The sequence below is a fragment of the Dendrobates tinctorius genome, unplaced genomic scaffold, assembly GCF_039654945.1.
Source record: "Dendrobates tinctorius isolate UK_male_01 unplaced genomic scaffold, ASM3965494v1 ptg000038l, whole genome shotgun sequence".
Taxonomy (NCBI): domain Eukaryota; kingdom Metazoa; phylum Chordata; class Amphibia; order Anura; family Dendrobatidae; genus Dendrobates; species Dendrobates tinctorius.
Window position 1 is genome coordinate 23,466,623 of NW_027361706.1, and position 27,501 is coordinate 23,494,123.

General features: G+C 46.5%; 1 protein-coding gene across 5 annotated transcripts in view; it reads right to left on the reverse strand.

The window, feature by feature from the left end:
* IQSEC1 (IQ motif and Sec7 domain ArfGEF 1) overlaps nt 1–27,501 on the reverse strand; it is an 893,482-nt gene that overhangs the window by 372,740 nt on the left and 493,241 nt on the right. For 2 of the 5 annotated variants that reach the window (XM_073574280.1, XM_073574277.1), the window contains exon 1: nt 19,624–21,197. The exons of the other annotated variants lie outside the window; for them this stretch is intronic. In XM_073574280.1, coding sequence (XP_073430381.1) covers nt 19,624–19,646 — 23 coding nt within the window. In that variant the 5' untranslated portion in view covers nt 19,647–21,197. Of the gene's footprint in view, nt 1–19,623; nt 21,198–27,501 lie in introns of those variants that run through there. 5 annotated transcript variants of the gene reach the window in all.

A 27,501-nucleotide genomic window follows, 5' to 3' on the forward strand; every position in this document is an offset into this window, starting at 1 on the left:
CCTTGAAGCAACTCACTTCCAGTTCGGAATTCCAAAAAAGACCTGGAGCAACCTCCAGGTGGTGTTTCAGAGTAACAATATTACACTTGCGTGTTTACAATTAAATGTATTCTAAAAATATTTTTTAAGTGCTCATGCACTAACAACATAACAAACTTTTAAAATACTTTTTAAAAACAATGCGTTTCTGCTCTGAATGAGCCTTCCTCAGGTCTATGAAATGATATGGCACATGGGGAATCACCCATAACATCTTCTAAATATGTCAAACACATTTATTATTACTGCCATTAGGCCGGGGTCAGACTTGCGAGAAACTCGGACGAGTCTTGCACGTCAATACCCGGCACTGCCGCCGGCACTCTGATTGGAGCGCTCAGCTGCATAGAAATACATGCATCTGAACGCTCCAATCCGAGTGCCGGCGGCAGTGCCGGGTACTTACGTGCGAGACTCCTTGCAAATCTGACTCCGGCCTTATATACATGCTCTGGAAAAAATTTAGAGACCACCACATCAAAACCCTGTCATGGGCAGCCCATTCTCCAGACCTGAACCCCATTGAAAACCTCTGGAATGTAATCAAGAGGATGATGGATAGTCACAAGCCATCAAACAAAGAAGAACTGCTTACATTTTTGAGCCAGAACCAGTGTGAAAAACTGGTGGCAAGCATGCTAAGACGCATGAAAGCTGTTTTTAAGAATCATGGTTATTCCACAAAATATTGATTTCTGAACTCTTCCTGAGTTAAAACATTAGTATTGTTGCTTCTAAATGATTATGAACTAGTTTTCTTAGCATTATTTGAGGTCTGAAAGCACTGGGGTTTTTGTCAGAAAAAAAATACAAAATGTATTGTTTGGAAATTCGGGGACATGTTGTTAGAAGTTTATAGACTTACATTTTCCTCATAAATTTACCTATAAAGAGAAAAATCAGACAAACTGAACTTTTGAAAGTAGTCTCTTAATTTTTGCCCGAGCTGTAGATGATCCGTTCATCATATGAAGGGGGCGGTATAGAAGAGGCGGTTTCATTTCTTCACGAATTAAACCAGAATTGATGGGGACTCTCCTTCACCTCAAACATATCGAAGGAGAAGATAGTGTTTTTGGACTTAGAAATTACAAAGCAAAAATAACAGACTGTTACTAGCAAAACCCACTTTAAACCAGTGAATACAAATGGACACCTAGATTTTTACAGCGCACATTACCTCAAATGGAAATGTAATATTCCCACAAGTCAACTTTGACGTATAAGGCAAAATTGTACATCCACATTTGATTATATGGAACAATCAAAAATTTTGGTTTCTACATTTAAGGACAAAAGATATCCTCATTCTCTAATAAAAAAAAAGCTTATCAGAAAAATTTGTCCCTTTCACAAAGTGAGTGTTTAAAAAAGTCAGCTACCAAAACGAATACAATAGAGAAGAAGAATATTCAGAATTGAGAGTCCTCAGTGGTTGATACCTTTTAATGGCTAACTGAAAAGATGGTAACACATTGCAAGCTTTCGAGACTACTCAGGTTTCTTCATCAGGCTAGACTAATACAAAATCTGAAGAGTCACATATTTATACACATGTTGTATTAGTCAATGCCTGATGAAGAGACCTGAGTAGTCTCGAAAGCTTGCAATGTGTTACCTTCTTTCCAGTTGGACATTAAAAGGTATCAACCACTGAGGACTCTCAATTCTAAATATTCTTCTATCTACTGGCTAAAGGCTACTTTCACACATCAGGTTTTCGGCGTCAGGCGCGATCCGGCGTCGTGCCGGAACGCCGGATCCGGCAAATGTTTAGTAAAACCGGATGTGACGGATCCGGTTTTCTGCCGGATCCGTCTTTTTCTTGACAGACAAAACCGGATCCGTCTCATCCGGTTCATCCGTTTTTCTATCCGTTTTTCGACGGATTACGCCGGATCCGGTTTTTAAAATTGACCCTTGTGGCCTTCCGAACGGGATTGGCTACTGGAAAACTAGATATAGCATGTTCCTACAGCCCTTCTTTGACAGGTTGTAGAGAAGAAAGTGCAGGTTGGAGAGAAGAGCAAGTTACTGGCGAAGATGGATGTTGTCATTGGAAATATTACCACTAGAAGTTCTGTGACGGTTTCAGGGACAATTTTCCACTATACTTTATGTCACCTCAAGGCAGAGTACACTGGGATGACAGAGTGTGAGAGATTTTTGCCCTAAACTTGTGTACCTTCTGTACCAACAGTATATACCTTTGCCAACCAAAGTTGGCTATCTTGTCATGGTCTTACTATTTTTACCTTTAGGCCACAGGTGTGTACCTGGTTGTGTTTTATGCAAAGTATTTCACCTTTTAACAAAAGTTGTGTACATTGGTAGGAAATCACCAACAATAAACACAACTTTTTAAGTGAAATACTTTGCTTCAAACACAACCAGGAACACAACTGTGGCAAAAAGCTAAAATTTACCCACAGTTATATACCTGGTTTTGAATACCTTTTTACCTTTGAAATACCCTGTATTTAACCTTTTTTTAAAACATAGTTCGCCGCAGAAAGAAATGACAGACAACCATTGTGAAACGATAATTTAACTTTTATTTAAATTTTTTTTTTTTTTGTAAAATGTTTTTAAAGTGCAAAAAAACTTTTTTAGAAAGGTTTTAAACCCAATGGGCATTTTTATTACAAAAAACACACATTACAATTCTGTGTACTGTGGGGTGGAAATACTGCTGGAGGGGCTGCGGGACACTTCGACACTGGGTGTGTGGAGAGAGGACTGGGATCTTGGTGGGGAAGGAACAGTTAGAGGTGAAGGTGTGGAAAAAACTACAGAATGGGTGGACATGTGGGAAGCAGAAGAGGTGGTGGGTGGTGGAGTGGAGGGTTGGGCAGGGACTGTAGGAGCAGATGATGTTGATGGAAAGTTGTATGGGGAAGGAGTTTGGTACGGGGAAGGAGTTTGGTACGGGGAAGGAGTTTGGTACGGGGCAGGTTGCTGGAAGTGGGGAGATGACTGGTACTGGGGAGGTTGCTGGTACTGGGGAGGTTGCTGGTACTGGGCAGGTTGCTGGTATGTAGTAGGAGGGGGAGGATGAAAAGTGGCTGGAGGGGGTGCAGATGTAATAGGAGGGGGAGGATGGAAAGTGGCTGGAGGGGGTGCAGGTGGAGGAACTACAGTGGTGGGAGGTGGAGGTTGGGAGGTAACCTGCTGTAGAGCACCGTGGCACGAATGCATTACATGCATCTGCTGGGCAGGAGAGAGCGTTTCCATGCGCTCCACAACAGACCTGAAAAAGGTGTGGTTTGGCGAAGATCTTGCTTCTGAATGCATGGTTTGCAGAAGTGTCTTCACCTCCAGAATGCTGGAGTTGATCTGCTGAAAGCCTGCGGAGATTTGCTCTGACAAGACTTTGAGACAGTTCTGGAAAGATGCATTCAGATGCAATAACTCTTGCGCATAACTCTTTTCCTGACCCCTCTGCCGCTGTCGCCCAGTACCCGCAGGTGTACTAGAGGCGGCAGGGGCAGAAGGGTGGGGTAAAGGGAAAGCGATCTCCTCACCAGCAGCTTCATGTAATGTAGGCGGCCACGATGCTCCTGTGCTGGTGGATGGGACAGATGGGTCGAATGTGTGGGAAGGCAGGGAAGGTGCAGATGTACCGGGGCGGTCGAAGTGTCCCTCGGTGCCGGTCTCCTCAGGGATCGCCTCAGAAGGGTCCAATCGTGCAGGCTCCCGAGTGCTGCTCACCGTGCTGTGGAATAAAGAGAAAAAAAAACAATTAAAATACTGACATGGTATGGCCCTGGCTGAAAAAAAAAAGTTACATCTAACATTTTTTTCACATGTGGTGTGTAATATTTACCTTCTGGTGAGCATTGTTTCCCGGAGGAACGACAGGGCTTGTGCGTACTTGTACTTGCTCCTGCGTCCTCCAGATCCACTCGGGGCCCGCATCTCTTTATTGAACTCCTTCTTGAAACGATCCCTCACAGACCGCCACCGATTCACAATTCTGTTCCCTGAAACGAGAAAGGAGTGGTTAGTATACAACATCAGTGTTTCACAAACTCCAGTCCTCATGGTCCCCAGGGGTCATGTTTTCAGGATTTCAATAGTAAATAGAAATCCTGAACACATGATCCGTGGGGACCACGAGGACTGGAGTTCGGGAAACACTGGTTTACATCAAGCAACCGTTACTGTATATACTTACGCTCTTTAATCTGGTCCCGAGCTTCGAGGTCCTCCCAGCGGCCCACAAGGAGAGAACAGATTTCCTCCCAGAGTCGTCGGGTAATGATCAGGTCAGCGTGGCGGCGGTCAGCCATATTCCAGAGCGGCTCCCTTTCTCTGACGAGATCGATGAGGCGGTCCACATCAATCCCTCCATCCTCACCATCAGAGTCGGGAGCACGCTGTGAAGGCTGTTAAAGAAAAAGACAAAAATAACATAATTAGCCTCCACAAAAGAAATGAAATAAAAAGTGCAAAAAAACAAAGCAAAAATATTTATACTTACACGCTGGTGACCGCCGCTTTGCTGTCGCCGACGACCCTGGGAGGCACTGCGAGGACCTCTTGGCCGAGCACCAGATTGGGAAGACTAGAGAAGAAAACAAAAATGTTATGAGTTTGGATGTAGGCATTTGTTTGCTGTGTCTGGTCTGCAGAACATTGTTTTCTATGTGTTGTGTGTAGTGTGATGTTGTGTTTCTGCGTTTGATGCAAAAAACTTACGAATTGTGAGCCCACTCCAAGCGTCTGTCCACCCCTTCCTTCTTCTTCTGGGAGCTCCTCTTCATCTTGTGATTCCTGTTTTGAAATAAAAGGCAATGAATAGACATATATTACAGAGATGATGGATTTTGGAAATAAAAACTTACCGTCAAACGCTGACGATGCGAGGGAGGGCTCCCAGAAGAAGATGTGCTGTCCTGTTGATGGCCAGACTCCATGGCTGTGGGTATTGCTGCTGCCAGTGATGCCATTTCTGCTGCTGCTGCTGCATCTCTTTGGCGGCTGTTGAATAAAGAGAAACAAAGGGCCAATGAATATCTTGATATTCCATGGCCCTAGTTTGGAGGAATGGGGGATTTGATAATTACCGTCTCTCATCTGCTTCTGGACTCCCCTCCCGTTCAGCATGCTGCTCCATTTGGGGTGGTGCTGATGGTGCTGCTGCTGCATCTCTTTGGCGGCTGTTGAATAAAGAGAAACAAAGGGCCAATGAATATCTTGATATTCCATGGCCCTAGTTTGGAGGAATGGGGGATTTGATAATTACCGTCTCTCATCTGCTGCTGGCCTCCCCTCCTCAGCATGTTCTATTTGCTGCTCCATTTGGGGTGGTGGTGGTGCTGATGGTGCTGCAGTGGTCTCCTGCCTTCTCCTGCTTCGCTTGGTTGCTTTCTTGGGTGGCATGTTGGGTGTGGCTGTGGGTCCCACTGTCTTGCTTTTATATATGTCTTGTGGGCAGAGCTACTGAGCATGCTCAGACCAAAAAACCGGATCCGGCGCTCATAGGCTTTCATTGTGTGAAAAAGCCGGACGCGCCGGATCCGGCGTGTCCGGCTTTTTCGCCGGAGACAAAAAACGTTACAGTAGACGTTTTTTCCAGACGCCGGATCGCGACACATTGCGACACATTGCCGGATCCGGCGAAAACCGGATGAAACGCATGACCATCCGGCGCGATCCGGCGCAAATGCAAGTCAATGGGGGTGAAACCGGATCCGGCATTGCATTTCGCCGGATCCGGTTTCTGTCAAAAGCGCCGGATCGCGCCTGACGGCGAAAACCTGATGTGTGAAAGAGGCCTTACATGGTAAAAAGATATATATCTTTCCTGTACAATAGAGCAGACAAGTAAATGGAAATATAGTTTTATCACAACCTACAACAGGAGTAACCAAACTATCCGGGGTATTCTAAACAAGTATTGGTACCTCCTCAAAAAATACCCAATAATAAAAGAAATTGTTCCCCCCACAACCTACGATTGTTTTCTGAAGAGGTAAAACAATTAAAAATAATGTAGTTCCTAGTTTTTTTACGAACCTCAGAGGAATTGGTTAAAAATAAAAATAGAGGAAACAACAAGGAAAAGACACCACTAAAACAGGAGTGTAAACAAGTGATGCTCATGCTGTAAGATCTTAAACTGCGAGACGAAACACATTCTTACAAAAATCTCTAGAACCTTGTTCATGCATATGCAGGAATTATCCTGCAACTCTGATGTCATTGTGTATGTGGTCACTTGTATATGCGGACTCCGATAAGTCGGTCGTACGACACAAACATTGCGGAGTCGCATGAATGGCCACAGACACAATGTTAAAAAAGGCTTTCTGAAACAAAGTTTATCAAAACATCTTACTATTGTACACAATAAAAATTTCAATGTCATTACAGTGACCTCTTTGGAACAAATAACCATTACAACAAGAAATAGAAAATCCACCCTTAACAGTAAGGCCGTGATCACACTACTGTGTGTGATGCGAGAAACTCGCACGAGTCTCTCGCATCAACACACGGCACTACTGCCGGTACTCAGGACCGGAGCTGCAGCTGCAAAGAAATACAGTGCCGGGTGTTGATGCGAGAGACTCGGGCGAGTTTCTCGCATCACACACGGTAGTGTGATCCCGGCCTAAGGAGTCCTTTTGGATATACAAACTTGATATCCTTTTTCCAGATGGTTTGAATTAAACAATTGAAACAGTATAATTTGAGCGCTTCACTCCCATTGTATTATTATTATTGACAATCCGAAGTACTAATATAACCCACAAAGAGGATCCCAGTGAAAAATAGCTACTTTAAAGGAACGGGAAGCCAAACTCAAATTGCCTTGTATAATATAGCGTGGCACTACTACAGGGTGTACAAGTAGGTTACCCAAACCAAAGTAAATAGTGAAAATAACTTGGCACTCAACTTAAGATGTCCTTAATCAGAAGACAAATTTTTATTAATGCAGTCTGTACAAGGTTGGTGTGCTAATATATGGGCACGCAGGACGCGGCTTCCACCGCCTGAGACGTGACAGGCGGTGGAAGCCGCGTCCTGCGTGCCCATACCCACGAATCACCAATGTATTGTAAGGTACTCCTGGGGTAGACCCACTAGACCGTGGCAACGAACCTCCCGAGGGCGAGCTGACCAGGTGGACCACCCCCTATACAGGGAGTGTATGGGGCAGGCCCACGGGGAACTATCACCACGGTAGCCGGTACCCGGGAAGGTCAGAGCGGACAGACAGGTAGATCCGAAGAGCAGGCACTGGACAGACGACACGGCTCGGAGACACAGGAGAGACGGCACGTCTTGGCGAGACAGGAGGGATGGCAAGGCTTGAAGACACAGGAGGGACACGGACAAGAACCGAAGCCACAGAACCTAGGAGAGGAAGCACAAGAGGAACTAGGTAAATGCACGGGAAAAGGCAGGGGAGCGCTAGGAGAGCGGCCAGAGTCACTAGCAAGTACTAATGATAGTCAGGCATCGCCTCCAGAAGGAGGCGGCCTGATATAGGGAGAGCGAAGGCCTTCCAGGTCATGACCTCCAGCTGGAGGAGGAGACGCGCGTCCTCAGGTGGGGGAGAGCGCGCGCCCGGCCATAGCGAGGAGACGCACCCGCCGAGGAGGAGGAGCGGGAGCGCGCACCAGGGGGCTGGACAGAGGCAATCGTGGGCCGTGGACGGGGAGCCGGGAGAGACCGCGCCGAGACCCGCAGCGGCCGGTGCGGCAGAGAGGTGACCCCCGGAGAGCGGGTGAGCCGGGGCCGGAGGGAGGTAAGAGAGGAAGTCCGCGGCAGCCGCCGCGTGACAGTACCCCCCCCTTACGCGCCCTCCCCCGCAGGCCGGACAAAAATTTAGCCAGGATTCGAGGAGCTTGGATATTCTCCTGGGGCTCCCAGGATCTCTCCTCAGGACCAAAGCCCTTCCAATCAACCAAAAAAAAGGTTTTCCCTTTTTGCTTTCGCATGGCCAAAATATCTCTCACCTCAAATACATCGTCTGCGGCGGCAGGCGGAGGTGAGTGAGGAGCTTCAGAAAGGAAACGATTGAAAATAACTGGCTTAAGCAAAGACACATGGAAAGCATTAGGGATGCGGAGAGAGGCGGGAAGACGCAATTTATAGGAGACATCATTAATACGGGACAAGACCTCAAAAGGTCCAATATAGCGGGGACCCAGTTTGTGGGATGGGACTTTGAGGCGAATAAACTTGGAGGCTAGCCAAACTTTATCACCTGGGTGATATGGTGGGACATCCAGGCGCCTCTTGTCTGCGAATCCTTTTACCCTGTTACGCACCAACTCGAGAGCGGTCTTGGTCTCCTGCCAGATCCTGGAGAATTCGCCGGACAGAAGATCAGCCGCCGGTACACCCGAGGCGGGGGGAACTGGTAGAGGTACACCAGGATGTAGACCGTAGACGACAAAAAACGGGGATTTGCCAGAAGATTCACTGATGTGGTTATTATAGGAAAACTCAGCCCACGGGAGTAATTCAGACCAGTCGTTCTGGTGGATATTAGAAAAGTGCCGGAGGTAGTTCACCAAACTCTGATTCGTCCGTTCTGCCTGACCGTTGGACTGTGGATGATAAGATGAGGAGAAGTCAAGGGTGACATCCATCGATTTGCATAGAGCTCTCCAGAAGCGAGAGGTGAATTGGACTCCTCTGTCCGAGACAATATGTTGGGGCAGTCCATGGAGACGAAAGATGTGCTGGACGAAAATCTTCGCCAAGGCGGAAGCCGATGGCAAGCCAGGCAAAGGGATGAAGTGGGCCATTTTAGAGAATCTATCCACTACCACTAAGACGACAGTACACTTGGCAGAGGAGGGTAGGTCCGTAATAAAGTCCATGGCAATGTGTTGCCAAGGCGACGAGGGTACTGGAAGTGGATGTAGAAGACCAGAAGGCAGCTGCCGAGGCACCTTGATTTTGGCACACGAGAGACAGGAGGCGACGAAATCCCGGACATCTTGGGAAAGGGTCGGCCACCAGTAATAGCGGGACACCAGAAGAAGTGTCTTTTTATGGCCGAGATGACCCGCCAGTTTAGAAGCATGGCCCCAGTGGAGGATTCGTCTTCGGTCCCTCTCAGAAACAAAAGTCTTACCAGGTGGGGTAGCGAGGAGAGAAAGCGGTGCTACGGTGATGAACCTGGATGGATCCAAAATATGTGCAGGTTCCTCCTCGACATCCGTGGAAAGAGAGGACCTGGACAAGGCGTCGGCTTTGAGGTTCTTGTTGCCTGGACGAAAATGCAGGTCAAAATCGAATCGGCCAAAGAACAGAGACCACCTGGCCTGCCGAGGGTTGACTCTTTGTGCAGACCGCAGGTACGCCAGATTCTTATGGTCTGTGTAGATTGTGAAGGGATGTGCGGCGCCCTCCAACAAGTACCTCCACTCTTCTAGGGCTAACTTGATGGCAAGCAGTTCTCGGTCTCCGATGGAATAATTCCGCTCTGGGGTGGAGAAAGATTTTGAAAAGAAACCGCACGTAACGAGCCTGCCGGAGGAGGACCTCTGAGACAAAACAGCTCCGGCTCCCGTTGCGGATGCATCTACCTCAAGGACGAATGGTTTGTTGACCTCAGGGCGATGGAGTACGGGGGCCGTGGCAAAGGCACGTTTCAGAGATAGAAAGGCTTCTTCTGCTTCAGGGGTCCAGACGTGTGGGTTGGCTCCCTTACGGATCAAAGATGAGATAGCGCCAGTCAAAGAGGAGAAATGGGAGATGAACTGCCGGTAGTAGTTTGCGAAGCCGAGAAAACGCTGAATGGCTTTCACCCCTTGAGGACGTGGCCAATTAAGCACGGCCGAAACCTTCTCAGGATCCATACACAGACCAGAGTCGGAGATGATATAGCCCAGAAATGGAAGAGAGGACTGCTCAAAGGCACACTTCTCCAACTTGGCGTACAGACGATTTTCCCTCAAACGGAACAGCACGCGCCGGACATCTCTTCTATGAGTGGACAGATCAGGAGAAAAGACCAGGATATCGTCGAGGTACACAACCACGCAGGAATACAGAAGGTCTCGGAAGACGTCGTTCACAAATTCCTGAAAGACTGCGGGAGCGTTGCATAACCCAAAGGGCATGACGAGATACTCATAGTGTCCATCTCTGGTGTTGAAGGCGGTCTTCCACTCATCTCCAGAGCGAATACGGATGAGATTATAGGCTCCACGGAGATCCAATTTAGAAAAGATTCGTGCCCCACGTAACCGGTCGAACAACTCGGGGATGAGAGGTAGCGGATATCTATTCTTAACGGTAATCTCGTTGAGACCACGATAGTCAATACAGGGGCGCAGGGACCCGTCTTTTTTCTTGACAAAAAAGAAGCCAGCTCCAGCAGGGGAAGAAGACTTTCGGATGAAGCCCCTAGCCAAATTCTCCTGTACATATTCGGTCATGGCCTGGGACTCGAGTGGACTCAACGGATAGATCCGCCCTCGGGGCGGAGTCGAGCCAGGAACAAGCTCGATGGGACAATCATATTGCCGGTGCGGAGGAAGGACCTCTGCTTCCTTTTTATCGAAGACGTCCGCGAAGGCCCAGTAAGCCGAAGGCAACTCCGCAGGGCCCGAGACAGGAGACGAGCATTTGAGGGGTCGTACTGGGCGGAGACATCTGGTTTGGCAGAAACGGCCCCAGCGAAGGATGTCTCCGGACCGCCAATCCAGAACAGGTTCATGCATCCGCAACCACGGAAGACCCAGAAGCACGGTGTGGGACAAAGACGGCAGCACGAAGAAGGTTATCTTTTCACGGTGCAAGACCCCGATCTGTAACTCCAGCTCTTCAGTGACCAGAGTAACGGCTTCGCGCAAGGGAGCACCGTCGACAGAGGCTAACTGCCGGGGAACCTCCAAGGACCTGACAGGTATCCCTAATCTCTTCACCGCCTCGAGTTGGATGAAGTTTCCCGCAGCCCCCGAATCAATATAGGCTAACTCCGAAAAACGTTTGGAGCCCAGGAAAAACACAACAGAAAGGGTCAAGGGTAGAGAGGTGTCAGTGACACCTAGGGAGGCCTCTCTTACCTGTCCTAGGCGGAGGAGTTTCCCGGCCTCACAGGACAGGAACGCAGAAGATGGGAGGCGCTGCCACAATAGAGACAGAGGCCATGAGCGAGTCTGTCCTGGCGGCGAAGCTCCGCGGGCCTTAGTCGGTCCACTTGCATGGGTTCGGGAGCTGCGGCTGCGGCGGAGGACCGTGAGCGTGGTGGGCTGTGTGTAGGAGGAGAAAAACGATTGGGCCTTCTCTCCCTGGCGATCTCGCGGGAACGCTCCCGGAAACGCAGATCAACTCGTGTTGCCAGCGAGATGAGATCCTCCAAAGTCGAGGGTGTATCCCGGCCTGCCAGCTCGTCCTTGATTCGGGATGATAAGCCTCGCCAAAAAGCCCCAACCAGGGCCTCATTGTTCCACCCCAGCTCCGAGGATAACGTACGGAACTGGATGGCGTACTGTCCTACCGAGAGGGTACCCTGGCGAAGGCAGAACAAAGACTCGGTGGCAGAGACCAGGCGACCGGGCTCATCGAAGACCTTACGAAAGGTCTCCAAGAAAGTCGCGAGCTGGGAGACTATCGGGTCATCGCGTTCCCACAAGGGATTCACCCAGGCCAGTGCCTCACCCTCAAAGTGGGAAATCATAAAGGCCACTTTGGCCCGGTCGGAGGGATACTGTAGGGGAGCCAACTCGAAATGCAACTGGCACTGGTTGATGAACCCCCGACAGAGTTTGGGATCTCCGCTATAACGTGGGGGTTTGGCCAACCGAGAAGAGGAGTGTGGAACTGCCACAGGTGCCGGAACTGCGGCTGCCGCCTGTAGGGCTAGTAAGCGGTTATCTACAGAGGCAATGTAGTTCAAAATATGGGCCTGGGTGTCGCGCTGCTGGGCCAGTTCCTGCTGCAGGCCGGAGATCTGGGAGGCAATTCCCGGATCGGAGGTCTGCAAAGAGGAAAGTCGGGAATCCATCGATTTGAGGAACGACATGATCCTCGCCTGGTTCTCACGAAGGAACAAAAGTTCCTTTTGGGTCGGGGTCGAGGTACCAGCGGGATCCATGGCCTGACTATACTGTAAGGTACTCCTGGGGTAGACCCACTAGACCGTGGCAACGAACCTCCCGAGGGCGAGCTGACCAGGTGGACCACCCCCTATACAGGGAGTGTATGGGGCAGGCCCACGGGGAACTATCACCACGGTAGCCGGTACCCGGGAAGGTCAGAGCGGACAGACAGGTAGATCCGAAAAGCAGGCACTGGACAGACGACACGGCTCGGAGACACAGGAGAGACGGCACATCTTGGCGAGACAGGAGGGATGGCAAGGCTTGAAGACACAGGAGGGACACGGACAAGAACCGAAGCCACAGAACCTAGGAGAGGAAGCACAAGAGGAACTAGGTAAATGCACGGGAAAAGGCAGGGGAGCGCTAGGAGAGCGGCCAGAGTCACTAGCAAGTACTAATGATAGTCAGGCATCGCCTCCAGAAGGAGGCAGCCTGATATAGGGAGAGCGAAGGCCTTCCAGGTCATGACCTCCAGCTGGAGGAGGAGACGCGCGTCCTCAGGTGGGGGAGAGCGCGCGCCCGGCCATAGCGAGGAGACGCACCCGCCGAGGAGGAGGAGCGGGAGCGCGCACCAGGGGGCTGGACAGAGGCAATCGTGGGCCGTGGACGGGGAGCCGGGAGAGACCGCGCCGAGACCCGCAGCGGCCGGTGCGGCAGAGAGGTGACCCCCGGAGAGCGGGTGAGCCGGGGCCGGAGGGAGGTAAGAGAGGAAGTCCGCGGCAGCCGCCGCGTGACATGTATTACAGGGGCCTTATATATATTAGCACTATATTTCCATTTGGAGCAGTGAATGGAACAGGACTAACACTTCTCCACCCTATTCAGATGGCCAGCAAGCCACGAATTTGGAATCTAACGCCTAACAAATTCATGTCTGAAATTTTGTTCTCCATCTTCTCACAGTGTGCTCCAATTCTCTCATCTGAGAGAATCCAATGGCACTAGGCAGACACTCTGATCAGAAGTTGATCAGAGTATCACTTGCATAATCGGCCTGATTTTCTCAGATGAGAAAACCTATGGTCGTTGACCCTAGCCTTATAGAGGCAGGGAGGGGGCTGTTACTGAGCAGGCTCTTAATCAAATTGCCAGATCAGAACTGTGATCTGTGACTGTAACCTCTCCCTGCACCATCCCGAGAACTGGAAGCAAGCGGCTGCAGGAGGAATAAAAACTACATTTTCTCCCTGTAGCAAGCTACACAGGAGATAAACACAGTTTACCTGCAGATTACCCCTATATCTGCAGGTAAATAGCTTTTTTTGAACATGACAGGTTCTCTTTAAAACAAACCAATTGCTTACACAACAGCGTGGTCATATCATGGACATGACCACATGTACAATAGAGGCATCTGGTATGGTGAGATGGTGTACATGGACCTGGTTTAGTCTATCCCCAGGGTGGAAAGTATATGTGCAGGCCTCCCCTCTACAGAAGAACTGCATTGTTAGGAATCACCTGAGATGGCATAAAAGGTGAAACAAACACCGGATCCTTGTGTCCTAAGCCAAACTGGCTAACATAATGGAGATGCCCAATTTAATATTTGCTGAGGCCACTATATTGTACACCTCTGCGGATGACCGATATATACACAGGTGATCTGGATCAAGATCTCAATGCCCAAATAATGTCCAATCTACTGCATTTTAGGTTCTTTTATGTAGTCTGGAAATATGATAATCAATGAATTTAATGACAATTACTAAAACAATTTAATTTTTTTTTATTTTATTCCCACCCACCCCTCAGCAGGTGGTAAAGCAAAAACAAAATTCCATGTTGCTGAATAATGGGATTTACGAATCATAACATAAAATAAACACTGTATACTATGTATCTCTACATTTGTAAAACTAAAAAAAGACTTAAAAACTAATATTTTGAGACAAAATCTCTGACAAATCTCATGTAAGAGAAAGTATTCATTTCTATACATTAGTTATCATTGGTAATAAGGAAAGCGGCAGGTTTTAAACAAGATTTTTTTGAACAGAAATGTGAAAATCCAAAGTAAACTATAAAAAGATATGATATATCTGCCATTATAATATGTGTACGCCCAAGTAGGATCCTTCTACCATTGAGCACTATGTAAAGACGTGACTTTCTGTCCTTGTCCCATCAGTGCTGTCATGTAACATATTAATCACCATCATTACTCATGGAGAAAAGAAACTGGAAACTGGGGAACTATACAGTTGTGAGAAAAAGTCTTTGCCCCCTTCCTGATTTCCTATTCCTTTGCATGTTTGTCACACTTTAATGTTTCAGATCACCAAACAAATGTAAATAATGGAAAATTATAACACAAGTAATTACAAAATGCAGTTTTTAAATGCAGGCCTTTATTATTAAGGGAAAAAGAAATCCAAACCTACAGCGCCCTGTGTGAAAAATTGATTGCCTTCCCCTGCCCCACCAAAAAAACATAAATTATCTGGTGTATCACATCTTTGGAAGTTGAGTTCAAATTCCCTAGCTACACCCAGGCCTGATTAATGCCACACCTGTTCTCAATCAAGAAATCACTCTCACGAAAGAGAACATTTCCCAAATCCTGCTGGAAAGGAAGATGGCGACTAGTACTCAGTACTGGATTGTTGGTCAGGAGAAAGTGTTGGCAGCGGATTGGGGTGGAATAACAGACCCTCCAGAGGCTGTTTGCCTCTTCCGAGTTCAAGCAGGAGATCCATGTGGCTGGGTGAGATTACTATGGCTGGAGATCTAAGAGGGAATGTTTCTAATTCAAATCCTCTTCCATTTTAAAGATGTTATTTGCATATTTAATTTCAGAGATGAGCATTACATGTCTTGTAAGTCTCCTTACACTGGCGTTACATTCTTCACAATGAAATGTTCCCCTTAGAACTCGTACAGATGCCTCTCATCCAGCCAAATCAGATCTCTTTCTTTGCACTGATGGATTAATACCCTGAAACACATATCTGCAAATGGAGTGTCTAGCTTGGGGGTCAATATTGTATTTTAGGATTGCAACCACAGTAGGAGCATTTCATGACCTATAAGCCTCCTTACGTCGGCTAGGTGATGTCCAAAAGGATAAGCATTCCCTTTACACATGAGCGGCATAAAAGTAAAAAATGCATTGGCTCCTGAAATTAGAATTCAGTAACTATATTTTTCTATAGTTTATATTGGAATGAGTTAGCACTACTTGTCCTTAGAGGAGCCCTATTAATGTCAGAATAAACACCCCCTGAAGTTCTTCCTGAATGTTTAAAATGTTGGGAATGTCAACTTTTTTTTAGGCTGCATTTAAAACTGATCTCGTAATGTGTGGCAATCTGTGTCTCTGTAGTTGGAGTACAAGTCATTGAGATGAAATTGGCTTCCAATAAAAAATATTCCTGAAAGACCTGAGAACGGTTTGAAAATATAAAACTCTTCTTATCATCATTCCATGCAGCTCCAGTTCCAATGCTTTGCTCGTCTCTACTTTCTGGTCCTGTGTTAACATGACTGTAATGCTCACTCAGCCAATCACTGACCGCAGTGGTGACCCACCTCAGTCAGTGATTGGCTGAGCCATTTCAATCAGTGATTGGCTGAGCCACCTCAGTCAGTAATTGGATGAGTGACCTCAGTCAGTGATTGGTTGAGCCACCTCATTCAGTGATTGGCTGAGCCACCTCAGTCAGTGATTGGCTGAGCTTGCATTTCTACCTAGATCCATTGTGTTAAGACAGAATCAAGAAGGAGAGACCAGCAGGGGCTGAACAGTGTCAGAAATGGAAATCAGTGACCATAAGTTTTCTTTTCTACTTTTATTTTTTTTACCAGAAAATTTATGGTAAGAGTAATAATATATAATATCAGTGTGGAAAGTGGGCAACTTAAATCAGGAACTAAAGCCTAGGTTCACATATACTGTTCCGTATCCATCAAGTATTTCCTGAAAATTTTTTATTCCCGGTCATTGGTTAACCTCGAACTTGTGTCGTGTAGAAATATTCTATTACTTTCCCATTTATTAAACTTCTATGTCCTACTCTTAGAAATGAGTAGTAGGATTAACGGGGTTTCAATATGTGCTGCCGACAATACCAGCATCTTGGATCAAAGGTATTCAGAAATGGATCCCAGGATCGAAGAGTTTTAATTGGGGTTTATTAGTCAACGCGTTTCGAAGTATACCACTTTATCATGACAAACCATTCTTAGAAATAACATTTATAGCTCATTCGGACATCCGTTTTTGACATGCAGGTTCTATCGGTGTTTTTTTACGGATAGAACTGGTAGCTTTTAAAGCCTAGGAGAGAGTGGTCACAAATCTGCGTTTTTTGAGGGCTATGTGGTCAGCATAAAATCACGGGTCATGTCCAATTATGATACATCTTGCCAATGCAAGTCTATGGGTTGGTGAAAAAAGCCCTGGGGAAAACTGATAGTAAGTGATACTCTTACCAAACGCTGATGAAAATCTGTTCAAAAACACTGGGGAAACTCAGACCGTTTTTTGAGAGCAAGAAAAATCACTGACGTGTCAACAAGCTCTTATTAGAAAAGTTTGATTAATTCAGGGATATTATTTTAGTATGAATTATATATTTATAGTCTGTAATCCAAGTTCTTAGATAACTATACAATAATTAATGGACAGAAAAAAAAAATATCATGAAACTCCTTAGGCCTTTTTCGAGCTAAATACCGTTCCAATTTACTATGTGTATTGAGCTTCCTCCTGGGAATTCCTCTGTGTGCTAATCCGACCATACAAGACCTGATAGAAATGTATTAGTGTGTGATTAAAAATGGCAGCTGGTTTGGTGTGCAATAACGCCGGATGTGACCCCGTGTACTTATACAGAAAGCTCAGAAAAGGAGCAAATTGAAGCTAATTGATCAACTCTAAGAGTAATAGATAGAAGACGTGTTCATCATGTCAATGGTTATAGAACTATCTCTATGGCAATGGACGTGTGTCCACCATGCGAGTTAAGAAAAGATTCGGCAATGGTTTAATTATTTACTGTAACCGGGCAGGCACTGGCAGGAAGTCCAAGCATTCATCATTCATCTGAAGGAATGACAGGTGAATAGTTGCAGCTTTGGTATAAAATGTCATTGAGAAGCCTTCAAACCCCCCCAAAGGAAATTAAAATAAACAAACCAACATTATACATAAAGGCGCCAGGAGTTGAAAACAGCTATAATACCATCATAACAACCATATTGTAATACAGTAATATTGTACCGGTAGCCCGGTTTGAAATCCCAAAACGCAGCACTCAACAACAACATTAGGCACTGTTGTATACTGGCTCACCGACCCTACTAAATGAAACTTAATACCCAATTGATGCATGTTGTATTCCAAAATGGCTGCACATGGAGCTTGAAAATGAATATTCTCATTTGTTAATGCAATTTTCCGACATCAGTATTGTATACCATCAACAAAATATGGGTGTACCAGCTCTGAAGTGCAGGCAATGCAATTATAGGATCAATTACTGAAGATATCGTTTGTTAGATAAATACAATGACGTCCAGGTTTTGACATTATTGGGTCTGCACATGGAAACACAGTTAGAAACTTACTTTATATAGACAAAAAGCATGTTTTCACACATACACACACATATATGTATAAGTGTGTATATCTATATACGTGTATATGTACAGTGTACATACTGTGTATGTGTGTATCCATATAGCTATATGTGTGTATACATGTGTAATATAGCTGTATGTGTGCATGTATATCTATAGGTGTGGTGTGTGTGTGTATGTATATACACTCACTGGCCACTTTATTAGGTACACCATGCTAGTAACGGGTTGGACCCCCTTTTGCCTTCAGAACTGCCTCAATTCTTTGTGGCAGAGATTCAACAAGGTGCTGGAAGCATTCCTCAGAGATTTTGGACCATATTGACATGATGGCATCACACAGTTGGCGCAGATTTGTCGGCTGCACATCCCTGATGCGAATCTCCCGTTCCACCACATCCCAAAGATGCTCTATTGGATTGAGATCTGGTGACTGAGGAGGCCATTTGAGTACAGTGAACTCATTGTCATGTTCAAGAAACCAATCTGAGATGATTCGAGCTTTATGACATGGCGCATTATCCTGCTGAAAGTAGCCATCAGATGCCTGTTCTTAGCTGAGAGGAGTGGTACCCAGTGTGGTCTTCTGCTGCTGTAGCCCATCTGCCTCAAAGTTCGACGCACTGTGCGTTCAGAGATGCTCTTCTGCCTACCTTGGTTGTAACGGGTGGCAATTTGAGTCACTGTTGCCTTTCTATCAGCTCGAACCAGTCTGCCCATTCTCCTCTGACCTCTGGCATCAACAAGGCATTTCCGGCCACAGAACTGCCGCTCACTGGATTTTTTTTCTTTTTCGGACCATTCTCTGTAAACCCTAGAGATGGTTGTGCGTGAAAATCCCAGTAGATCAGCAGTTTCTGAAATACTCAGACCAGCCCTTCTGGCACCAACAATCATGCCACGTTCAAAGGCACTCAAATCACCTTTCTTCCCCATACTGATGCTCGGTTTGAACTGCAGGAGATTGTCTTGACCATGTCTACATGCCTAAATGCACTGAGTTGCCGCCATGTGATTGGCTGATTAGAAATTAAGTCTTAACACACAGTTGGACAGGTGTACCTAATAAAGTGGCCAGTGAGTGTATATAGTGTGTATATACATTTATATATCACCAACGCATAGTAATATTCATCTAAATACACCTATGCCATCAATACATAGCAGTATTTACCTGCATAAACCATAAATGCATAGTAATACACACCTATTGTAAGTCCACGTATACGATCAATGCATAGTAATATTCATCAAGACACATACATCAATGCATAATAGTATTTTTATGATGCATATAATATGAGTATACATAAACCATCATTGCACATTAATATTCACCTATATAGGATCAATGCTTAGTATTATTCGCCTAACTACGCATAAACCATCAACGCACAGAATACATAAGTCAACACTAGGAATGTCTCTATAATGCTTGATGCACTAGGACCAGTCAATATCCCTGTAAAATCTACGACTACTAACCTGGTGACTACCAGCACTAACACAACTGCATAGTGAGCATCCAATCCTTTATTTCCGTGGCCAGGTCAGTCTATAGCACTATGCCTGACTATACCCTTAGGACATGTACAGCCTATAATGACGAAGCATTTTCTACTTGGACGCTGCTGACCCTTCATACCGAGCCGGTTAATGTCATCACCTTAAAATAAAAAACTTTCTCATTTTCCACAATTCCGAGATCACCCCCCATCCCCTCCACAGATCGGCAACCCTCTTCCTGTGATTAATATGAAGAACCCTCGGGGGGGATTTAATTTTTAAATCTCCAGTAGATCGGAACGTTTATGACCGTTTGTTGATCATCGAATGCAACATTCTTAACCGGATCTGTAAATGGACGTCATGTATTAATGTCACAGTGGTAGAGAGGCGAAATATAAATGGGGTTACTCACAAATAACACCTTCGACAGGCCATGTTCAATGTCGACAGGACGGTCACGTTCGGACGAGTTAGTTCTGGATGGGAGAGCTCTGTAGGCGATGTGTCTGCTGCAATCTACGGTCCAGCCTGGTCCTCACCAGTCAGCCTGTGATGTAACCATCTTCAAGGGCTGCGTGCTATCATCCCTCTATGGGGACTTGTTATGGAAAGCCGAAATAAATCTAAAACAGCCGAGAGTAATCGTGGTCAAAGGAAAAAAAAACCCTCAATAAGGTAGCACAAAAAATAACAAGAGGGACTTGCTTTTTTTTTTGGGTTTTGCAGCTGATAGCTGAGCTCTCATTGACGTGCTCCTCTACACCCTGGGTGCGTGTTTTGCATCAGCTGGAGGGAATGAATGAGAGGCAGAGGTAGAATTCACCATCTTGTCTCGGCATCATAGTACCGTCCGCAGCGTCGGCCGCTCATAGGCTCCCGCGTCCCCATAGTAACAGCAGCATCTGTGCTGGAGAATATTCACTCTCATCTGCAATTTCTGCTTGTACACAATGCCGGGCGGGCTCTGATAAGGCAGAAGGATTTAGCTTTCAGTTAAGGAAAGGAGAAAAGGGGAAAAAAAAAGGCAGGAGGAATCCAGAGGTCAACGTCAATGATGTCATGTGCACAAAATCACAAAAACGTTCAAAGCTTTCTTGCAGAAGGAAATAATAATAGTCACTGTAAACCGTTCAGAGGCCACACGGGGACCACAGCCCTGCTTAATAATTTAGCTGCTGTGCTATTTCTATTCCTGGGTATTGACAATGCCCGGGTCATTTCAGTAGTGACAGGAGGCTTGATTCAAGAAATTAGGTCATGGCTGTAAGATAGGTATAAACCGGGACTGTTGGGCGTTTCTGGAAATATTTCATATTTGGAGACCTTAAAATTGGGTTCTGGTTTGTGATAATCAATCAACCGTTTTAATCTGTTAGTAATTTCAGATTTATCCTGTTTAGGATCACGCACCTCAACGTCCTAAGCTGTATGGATCATTCACACGTCAGCAATTTTTCTTGTATGAAAAAGAAGGTCATCTGTGGTTTGGATCCAAGTTTCAGCAACTGAAGGCCCTCTTTATAAGTCTGAATAAAACTGGTACCGTTATAGTTTTAGATCAGTGAGGAACCAGTGTTTTTCTGGTATGGATTAAGAAAGAATGAAATTACAAAGCTTCTATAGTTTCCAATGTTAAACACGCACAACACACAGATGAAACACAGAGGACATCCCTGTGCTGTACGTGTTTTCATGGAGCCATAAACTTGTATTGGCCCTTGTCATCCATGCTGCCGGTAAAAAACAGAGCCGTGTGGTTTATTGGGGCATGTGCCACCGTAGCATAGGTTATAATGGGTACGTGTGGCATCCATGAGAAAAACAAATGCCACGCGGACATGAGGAGGAGGCCTTAGTCAGTGATTTTCTCATGAAAAGAAAAAAAATTGAGGTTTCTTAAGCTTCTATCAAATAGTCCAAGTGCCGGCATCCAAGTGCTGTCCTATTTTTATATTTCACAACACAAACATTTGCATTGGAGAGTTTGATCCGTGACTCAAATCATAATCGACAAGTCTTTGTGTTTTTGGTAAGGATCACTCAGTCCACAAAAGACACACGGGCATGAGAACAGCCCCATAGACTATAATAGGTATGAGTTCTATCCATGAAAAATGGAGAACTCTTACACTACAAATGGATATCTGAACGAGGCCTTAAAGCCGCGCTGCTATAAATGTTCGAAACATGTTTAAAACTCTTGCAATCTATCCGAAGCAGGTCGGGTACCAAGCTCCTATGGATATAGTAGTTAGGGCACACTCAGGAGACCATATAGATAGGACTACAGTACTCAGATTGGCCGGCGGGTCTCCTGACCTAAGTGTGGCAGTGTCGTAGAAATATATGTGTATATATACTCTGGACAGGATGGTTCCGCCTCCATCCTGGTCAGGTCAGGGTTAATTTTACTTCGCCTCTCTTTGGTTCTGGGGTGGCTATTTAATGTTGGCAGTTCCTGGGTTTGGTGTCAGTGATACTTCTGTATTCTCGGTTTCTGGTTGCTGACCCAGGTTATTCGTCCGTAAATATTGTGCCTCTGTGCTTGTGTGCTTTGCTGTGTATGATCCTGTTTGTCCCCTGACTTTTGCCTCTGTATCCTGCTTTGTACTGCCCTATCCCTCCTGGTTATCTGACCCCTTGGCTTGTCTACGTTTACTCTTTGTCTTATCCCTAGGTACGACGATCTTGTCTGGCTTTTGACCCTCGGCTCTCCTTTGACTACTTTTACTGTCTGTGCCCTGCACTCCACGTGCTCAGTTGCCTCATGTGCGGTGAGTCCCCCACCTGGTCATGTGACTGCTTAGTTCCAGGTCCTATGCTCACTGCTTAGTCTCAGGTCTTTGCGCACTGCATGCCTTGTTCTTGCACTCCCTGCGCTCGTTCACGTGCCGCCCTGATAGTGCCTCCTAGGCTGCGCCAGTGACACCATTGGTGTCATCACATTATCACCGACCCATAGAATTTTTCAGGGTTTTTTTGTGTGTTTGTTATGGACCTGCTGCGCGCTCTGTCAGATCAGGTATCTAACCTGACCAAGATGATGCAGAACCTATCTGGTGAGCAAAGAGCATTGGTTGCTTCTCACCAACAGGTACAGTGGGAGGTAGCAGATACAGTTAATGCTGTTCGGGGTACCTCTTTCTCGTCTGGCAATGGGGAGGGTGCTGTGTCTGATGTTTCCCTATCCTCTCCTGAACCCTCTGTCAAACTTCCAGATACCTTTTCTGGGGATAAGAAATAATTCTGGGTATTTATGGAGAGTTTTAAATTACTTTTTTCCCTGCGTCCTTGGGTGATGAGATTCAAAGGGTGGGGATAGTTATTTCCCTGTTACGTGAGGGGCTGCAATTCTGGGCTTTCGCCCTATCCCCTACCTCCCCTGAGAGAATGTCTGTTGATCGGTTCTTCGAGGCCTTGTCTCTTATTTACGATGAACCTGATTGAGATTGGCAGAGGACACGAGGGAAATCGCTCTGCTGAGTGGTACTGTTCCGAGAAGAGGCGATGGGCACCAAAGATTTCCAGGAACGACTCGGCACAAAGGGGGCTATTCCGACCGAGTCTCTCCGAGCATTTAAAGGATGCCTTGGCCCTGCACCCACCACCTGACTCTCTGGAGGCCTTGACCCAGGCCTTCCGTATGGACCATAGGCTGAGCGAGAGAGGTATTGTGTAATGAGATGCTCCTTTGTTGCCAGTGAAACAGGAGCCCTGGTTGTCGGTTGATCCCATGGAGGTGGGGGCTGTCTCCATGAAGGAAAAGGAGAGGAGACGTTGCAGAGAGAAAAAACTGTTTCTATTGTGGAGAGCCAGGTCATTGGATAAAGGACTATCCCTCCTGTCCACCGGATTCCAAGTTCTCGGGAAACGACTAGGTCTGGGTAACTGCCGAGGAAGTTCCCCAGACCCACAGGTACTTTTTTCTCAGTTTTCAAACTACTGTTAAAAGTGAAAGTTGGTGTAAACAATTGTTTTTTTCCCTCTTCTGCTTTTGTGGATTGCGGGTCTTCAGTGAACTTGACTGACTCAAGGTTGGTGGCCCACTGTGAGATAGGGACAGTCAGGTTGGACAAACCCATGAGAGTGGTAGTTATTGACTCAACCCGTTCACCAAGGATGGGATCCGCACTGTTACTAAAGAATTCGTCCTCAAGGTGGGGTCTGTTCATCTGAAGCATATAGCCCGTTTCATTCTGGACAACCTCCCTGCTCGTTTGGTTTTGGGGTTTCCTTGGCTGCAATGTCATAATCCAGTCATTGACTGGGAGGCCAGGGAGATTGTTAAATGGGGATCTCACTGTGAAAACAAATGTCTGAATTTTGTGTCTGTGTCGTCCGTCGGTCTGGAGGGTATCCTGGAGTACCTGAAGGACTTCGAGGACGTGTTCTCCAAAAGTCAGGCCGAGGGGTCATCACCTCACCGCCCTTTTGATAGTGCCATTGACCTGATTCCTGGGGCAAAATTGCCTAAAGCCCGATTGTTTAACCTTTCTGGTCCCAAGCGGGTCGCCATGAAGGAATACATATCTGACAGTCTCCGCAAGGGGCATATCTGCCCTTCCGTGTTTCCTGTCGCTGCAGGTTTTTATTTTGTAAAAAAAAGACGGTGTTCTCCGCCCATGCCTTGATGTTCGGGAACTGAAGATTACTGTAAGAAACACATATCCCCTCCCACTCATTCCCGATTTGTGTAACCAATTATCCGGGGCCAAATGTTTTTCAAAACTAGACTTGCGAGGGGCCTATAACCTTATCCGGGTGTGGAAGGGGGATGAGTAGAAATCTGCGTTTCTCACCTCAGAAGGGCTGTTTGAAAATTTAGTTATACAGTTTGGTCTGACCAGTGCCCCTGCGGTTTTCCAAAACTTCATCAATCATATGTTCTCTGATTTTATTGGGTGTTTTGTGGTTATATACTTGGATGACATTCTAGTTTATTCACTTGATAAGCAGACACATATTGGTCACCTTCGTACGGTTCTTCAAAGACTCAGGGAGAACCAACTTTTCGCTAAGCTAGAGAAATGCTTGTTTTTCGACCAGGAACTGCCTTCCTTGGGGTTCATTGTCTCTAGTGAGGGGTTTCGTATGGATCCCAAAAAGGTGCAGGCCATTGTAGATTGGGTTTAACCCTGGGACCTGAAGGGCCTTCAGCGCTTCTTGGGATTCGCCAATTACTACCGGAGGTTTATTAAAGGGATCTCTCATGTGGTCAAACCCCTCACTGACTTGTCACAGAAGGTGACTGATGTTAAGAACTGGTCTGCCTCAGCGACAGCGGCGTTTCTCACTCTGAAAAATGCTTTATGACTGCCCCAATTCTGATTCAACCTGATCCATCTGAACCTTTTGTGGTGGAGGTTGACGCCTCAGAGGTGGGGGTGGTGTTGTTACATGGGCCCGTCACCTTGACCAATCTGAGACCATGCGCCTTCTTCTCCAAGAAGTGCTCCCCGGCGGAAAGAAATTATAACTTGGGTAATCGGGAACTTCTTGCGGTTAAGTTGGCCTTTGAAGAATGGAGGCATTTTTTGGAGGGGGCAGTTCATCCCTTTACTGTAGTTACGGACCACAAGAATGTGGCGTATATTGAGTCTTCTAAAAGGTTGACCCCCAGGCAAGCCAGATGGTTACTTTTTTTCCAGTTCCAGTTCTCAATCACTTTTCGTCTGGGATCCAGGGATGTGAAGGCCGATGCCTTGTCTCGAAGTCTGGACCCAGTTTCTCCCCCCGAGCCTCCATCCTCCATTCTTCAACCCGGGGTGGTGGTGGCTGATGTGTCTGCAGGTTTGGAATGGTAGATTTGGGAAGCCCAGTCTCAGGCTCCCCAGTCCAACCTGGTGGGAAAATTGTTTGCTCCGGTTCAACTTCAACTGAGAGTCCTCAAGGAGTTCCATGATTCGGTGTTGAGTGGACATTCGGGGATTTCAGCTACTCGTGGGGCCATCGCAAGGGTTTTTTGGTGGGCCTCGCTTACATCTGATGTGAGGAAGTTTGTGTCTGCCTGTGAAGTTTGTGCCCGCGCTAAAAGCTCTCATAACCGGCCGGCCAGGGAATTGGTGCTTTTGCCAGTTCCTGAAAGACCATGGACACATTTGTGCATGGACTTTATCACCAATCTTCCTCCCTCCAAGAGTAATACTGTCATCTGGGTGGTGGTGGTGGACAGGTTTACAAAGCAAGCACACTTTGTACCCTTAGTGGCACTAGCCTCTGCCAAGACCTTGTCTAGATTGTTCATTCAACATGTGGTTCGTTTGCATGGTTTGCCCTTGAATGTGGTGACTGACCGTGGTGTGCAGTTTGTGTCCATGTTTTAGAGGGTGTTTTGTAAAAGGTTGGGTATTGAGTTGTACTTTTCGTCTGCTTACCATCAGGAGACCAATGGTCAGACTGAACGGACCAATCAGTCATTAGAACAAATTTTGCGCTACCTTGCCACTTCCAGTCAAGGGGACTGGTCCAATGCCTTGCCTTTAGCAGACTTTGCGTTCAATAACCATGTTAACCACTCTACAGGTACTTCCCCTTTCTTCTGTAATTATGGGTTTAATCCACAAGTTGGGGAGTTTTCTCACCTGGACTTCGGTTGCCCTTGGGCTGATATTGCAGTACAGCATTTGTGGAATTTACGGCGGGAGGTCTAAAAGAATATTGGGGAGGCTCACAGGAAGTTTATGCTTTTTGCTGACAGGAGACGGACTGTAGGACCCACCCTTCAGTTTGGGGATAAAGTGTGTCTGTCTACCAGGAACATTAAGCTTAAGGTTCCTTCGGCAAAATTGGGACCTAAGTTTATTGGCCCTTATGAGATCACGGAGGTGGTTAATCCAGTGGCGTTTCGTTTGAGTCTTCCAGCATCTTTTAAAATCCCCAATGTATTCCATAGGGCCCTGCTGAAACCATTGGAGGCTGTGAAAGAAGCATCATTGGGTCCCTCGCCACTTGTATTAGTGGATAGTCAGGAAGAATACGAGGTGGAGCGCATCGTGGATTCCCGGTTGGTCCGCCGTTCCCTCCAGTATCTTGTGCACTGGAAGGGGTATGGTGCTGAGGACCAATCCTGAGTTCCTGTCCGATCAGTTCATGCCGATCGTCTGGTGCGCTCCTTTCATGCACGGTTTCCTGGGTAACCTGGGGGTCCGGTGGCCCCCCGTTGAGAGGAGGGTACTGTCATGACTCTGGACAGGATGGTTCCTTCTCCATCCTGGTCAGGTCAGAGTTAATTTTAGTTCGCCTCTCTTTGGCTCTGGGTCGGCTATTTAATGTTGGCAGTTCCTGGATTTGGTGTCATATATACTTAGTAGGAAAGGAGGATCATCACCGCGCTACCGCAAGAAGAATTCCAGAAGAAATAAAGATTCTCCGTGGTTTATTCAACGCATTTCAGGGTTCAGGTGACCCCTTCGTCAGGACAACCACATGCAATGTACAGAAATCATAGAGATACAGGGTTTAAATACATGCTTACATTTGAAAACGGCGCTAATTGATTAGATGACTCACAGTGTCAGATTTTAGGGTCATCAGAAAGTTCACTTGTCAATATCGGTATAATCATAAAAATGCAGGTAAATGTCTACCACAGTTATTAACTCGTTTTTGTTTGTAGGTTGTCAAGTTCAAAAGAAAGGAATAATCACAAGAAAAAAAGAAAACCCTGAAATGCATTGAATAAACCATGTTGAATCTTTATTTCTTCTGGAATTCTTCTTGCGGCAGCGCTGTGATGACCCTCCTTTGCTACTAAGTATATACTTCTATCAAGTCATGCACTGACCTGTGGATCTGCAGCAGCCGCCATTATTACATGTCCTTTCTCATCCTCACCAGGTGAGCGGTTCTCTTAGTGGGTTAACTCCATGTAACGTGAGATAAGACCCTATTGCACTTTTGTGTCTCCCTTTCCCTTTCTGATTGGATTTGGTGTCAGTTTGTGGCTGCTGACCCAGGTTACTCATCCGAAACTTTGTGCCTCTGTGCTTGTTTGCTTTGCTGTGTATGACCCGGCTTGTCCCCTGAGTTTTGCCTCTGTATCCTGCTTTGTACTGCCCTGTCCCTCCTGGTTATCTGACCCTTTGGCTTGTCTCTGTTTACTCTTTGTCTTATCCCTATGTACTATGCTCTTGTCTGGCTTTTGACCCTCGGCTCTCCTTTGACTACGTTTACTGTCTGTGCCTTGCACTCCATGAGCTCAGTTGCCTTGCGTGTACTCATGCGCGGTGATTCCATCCCCTGGCCATGTGACTGCTTAGTTCCAGGTCCTGTGCTCACTGCTTAGTCTCAG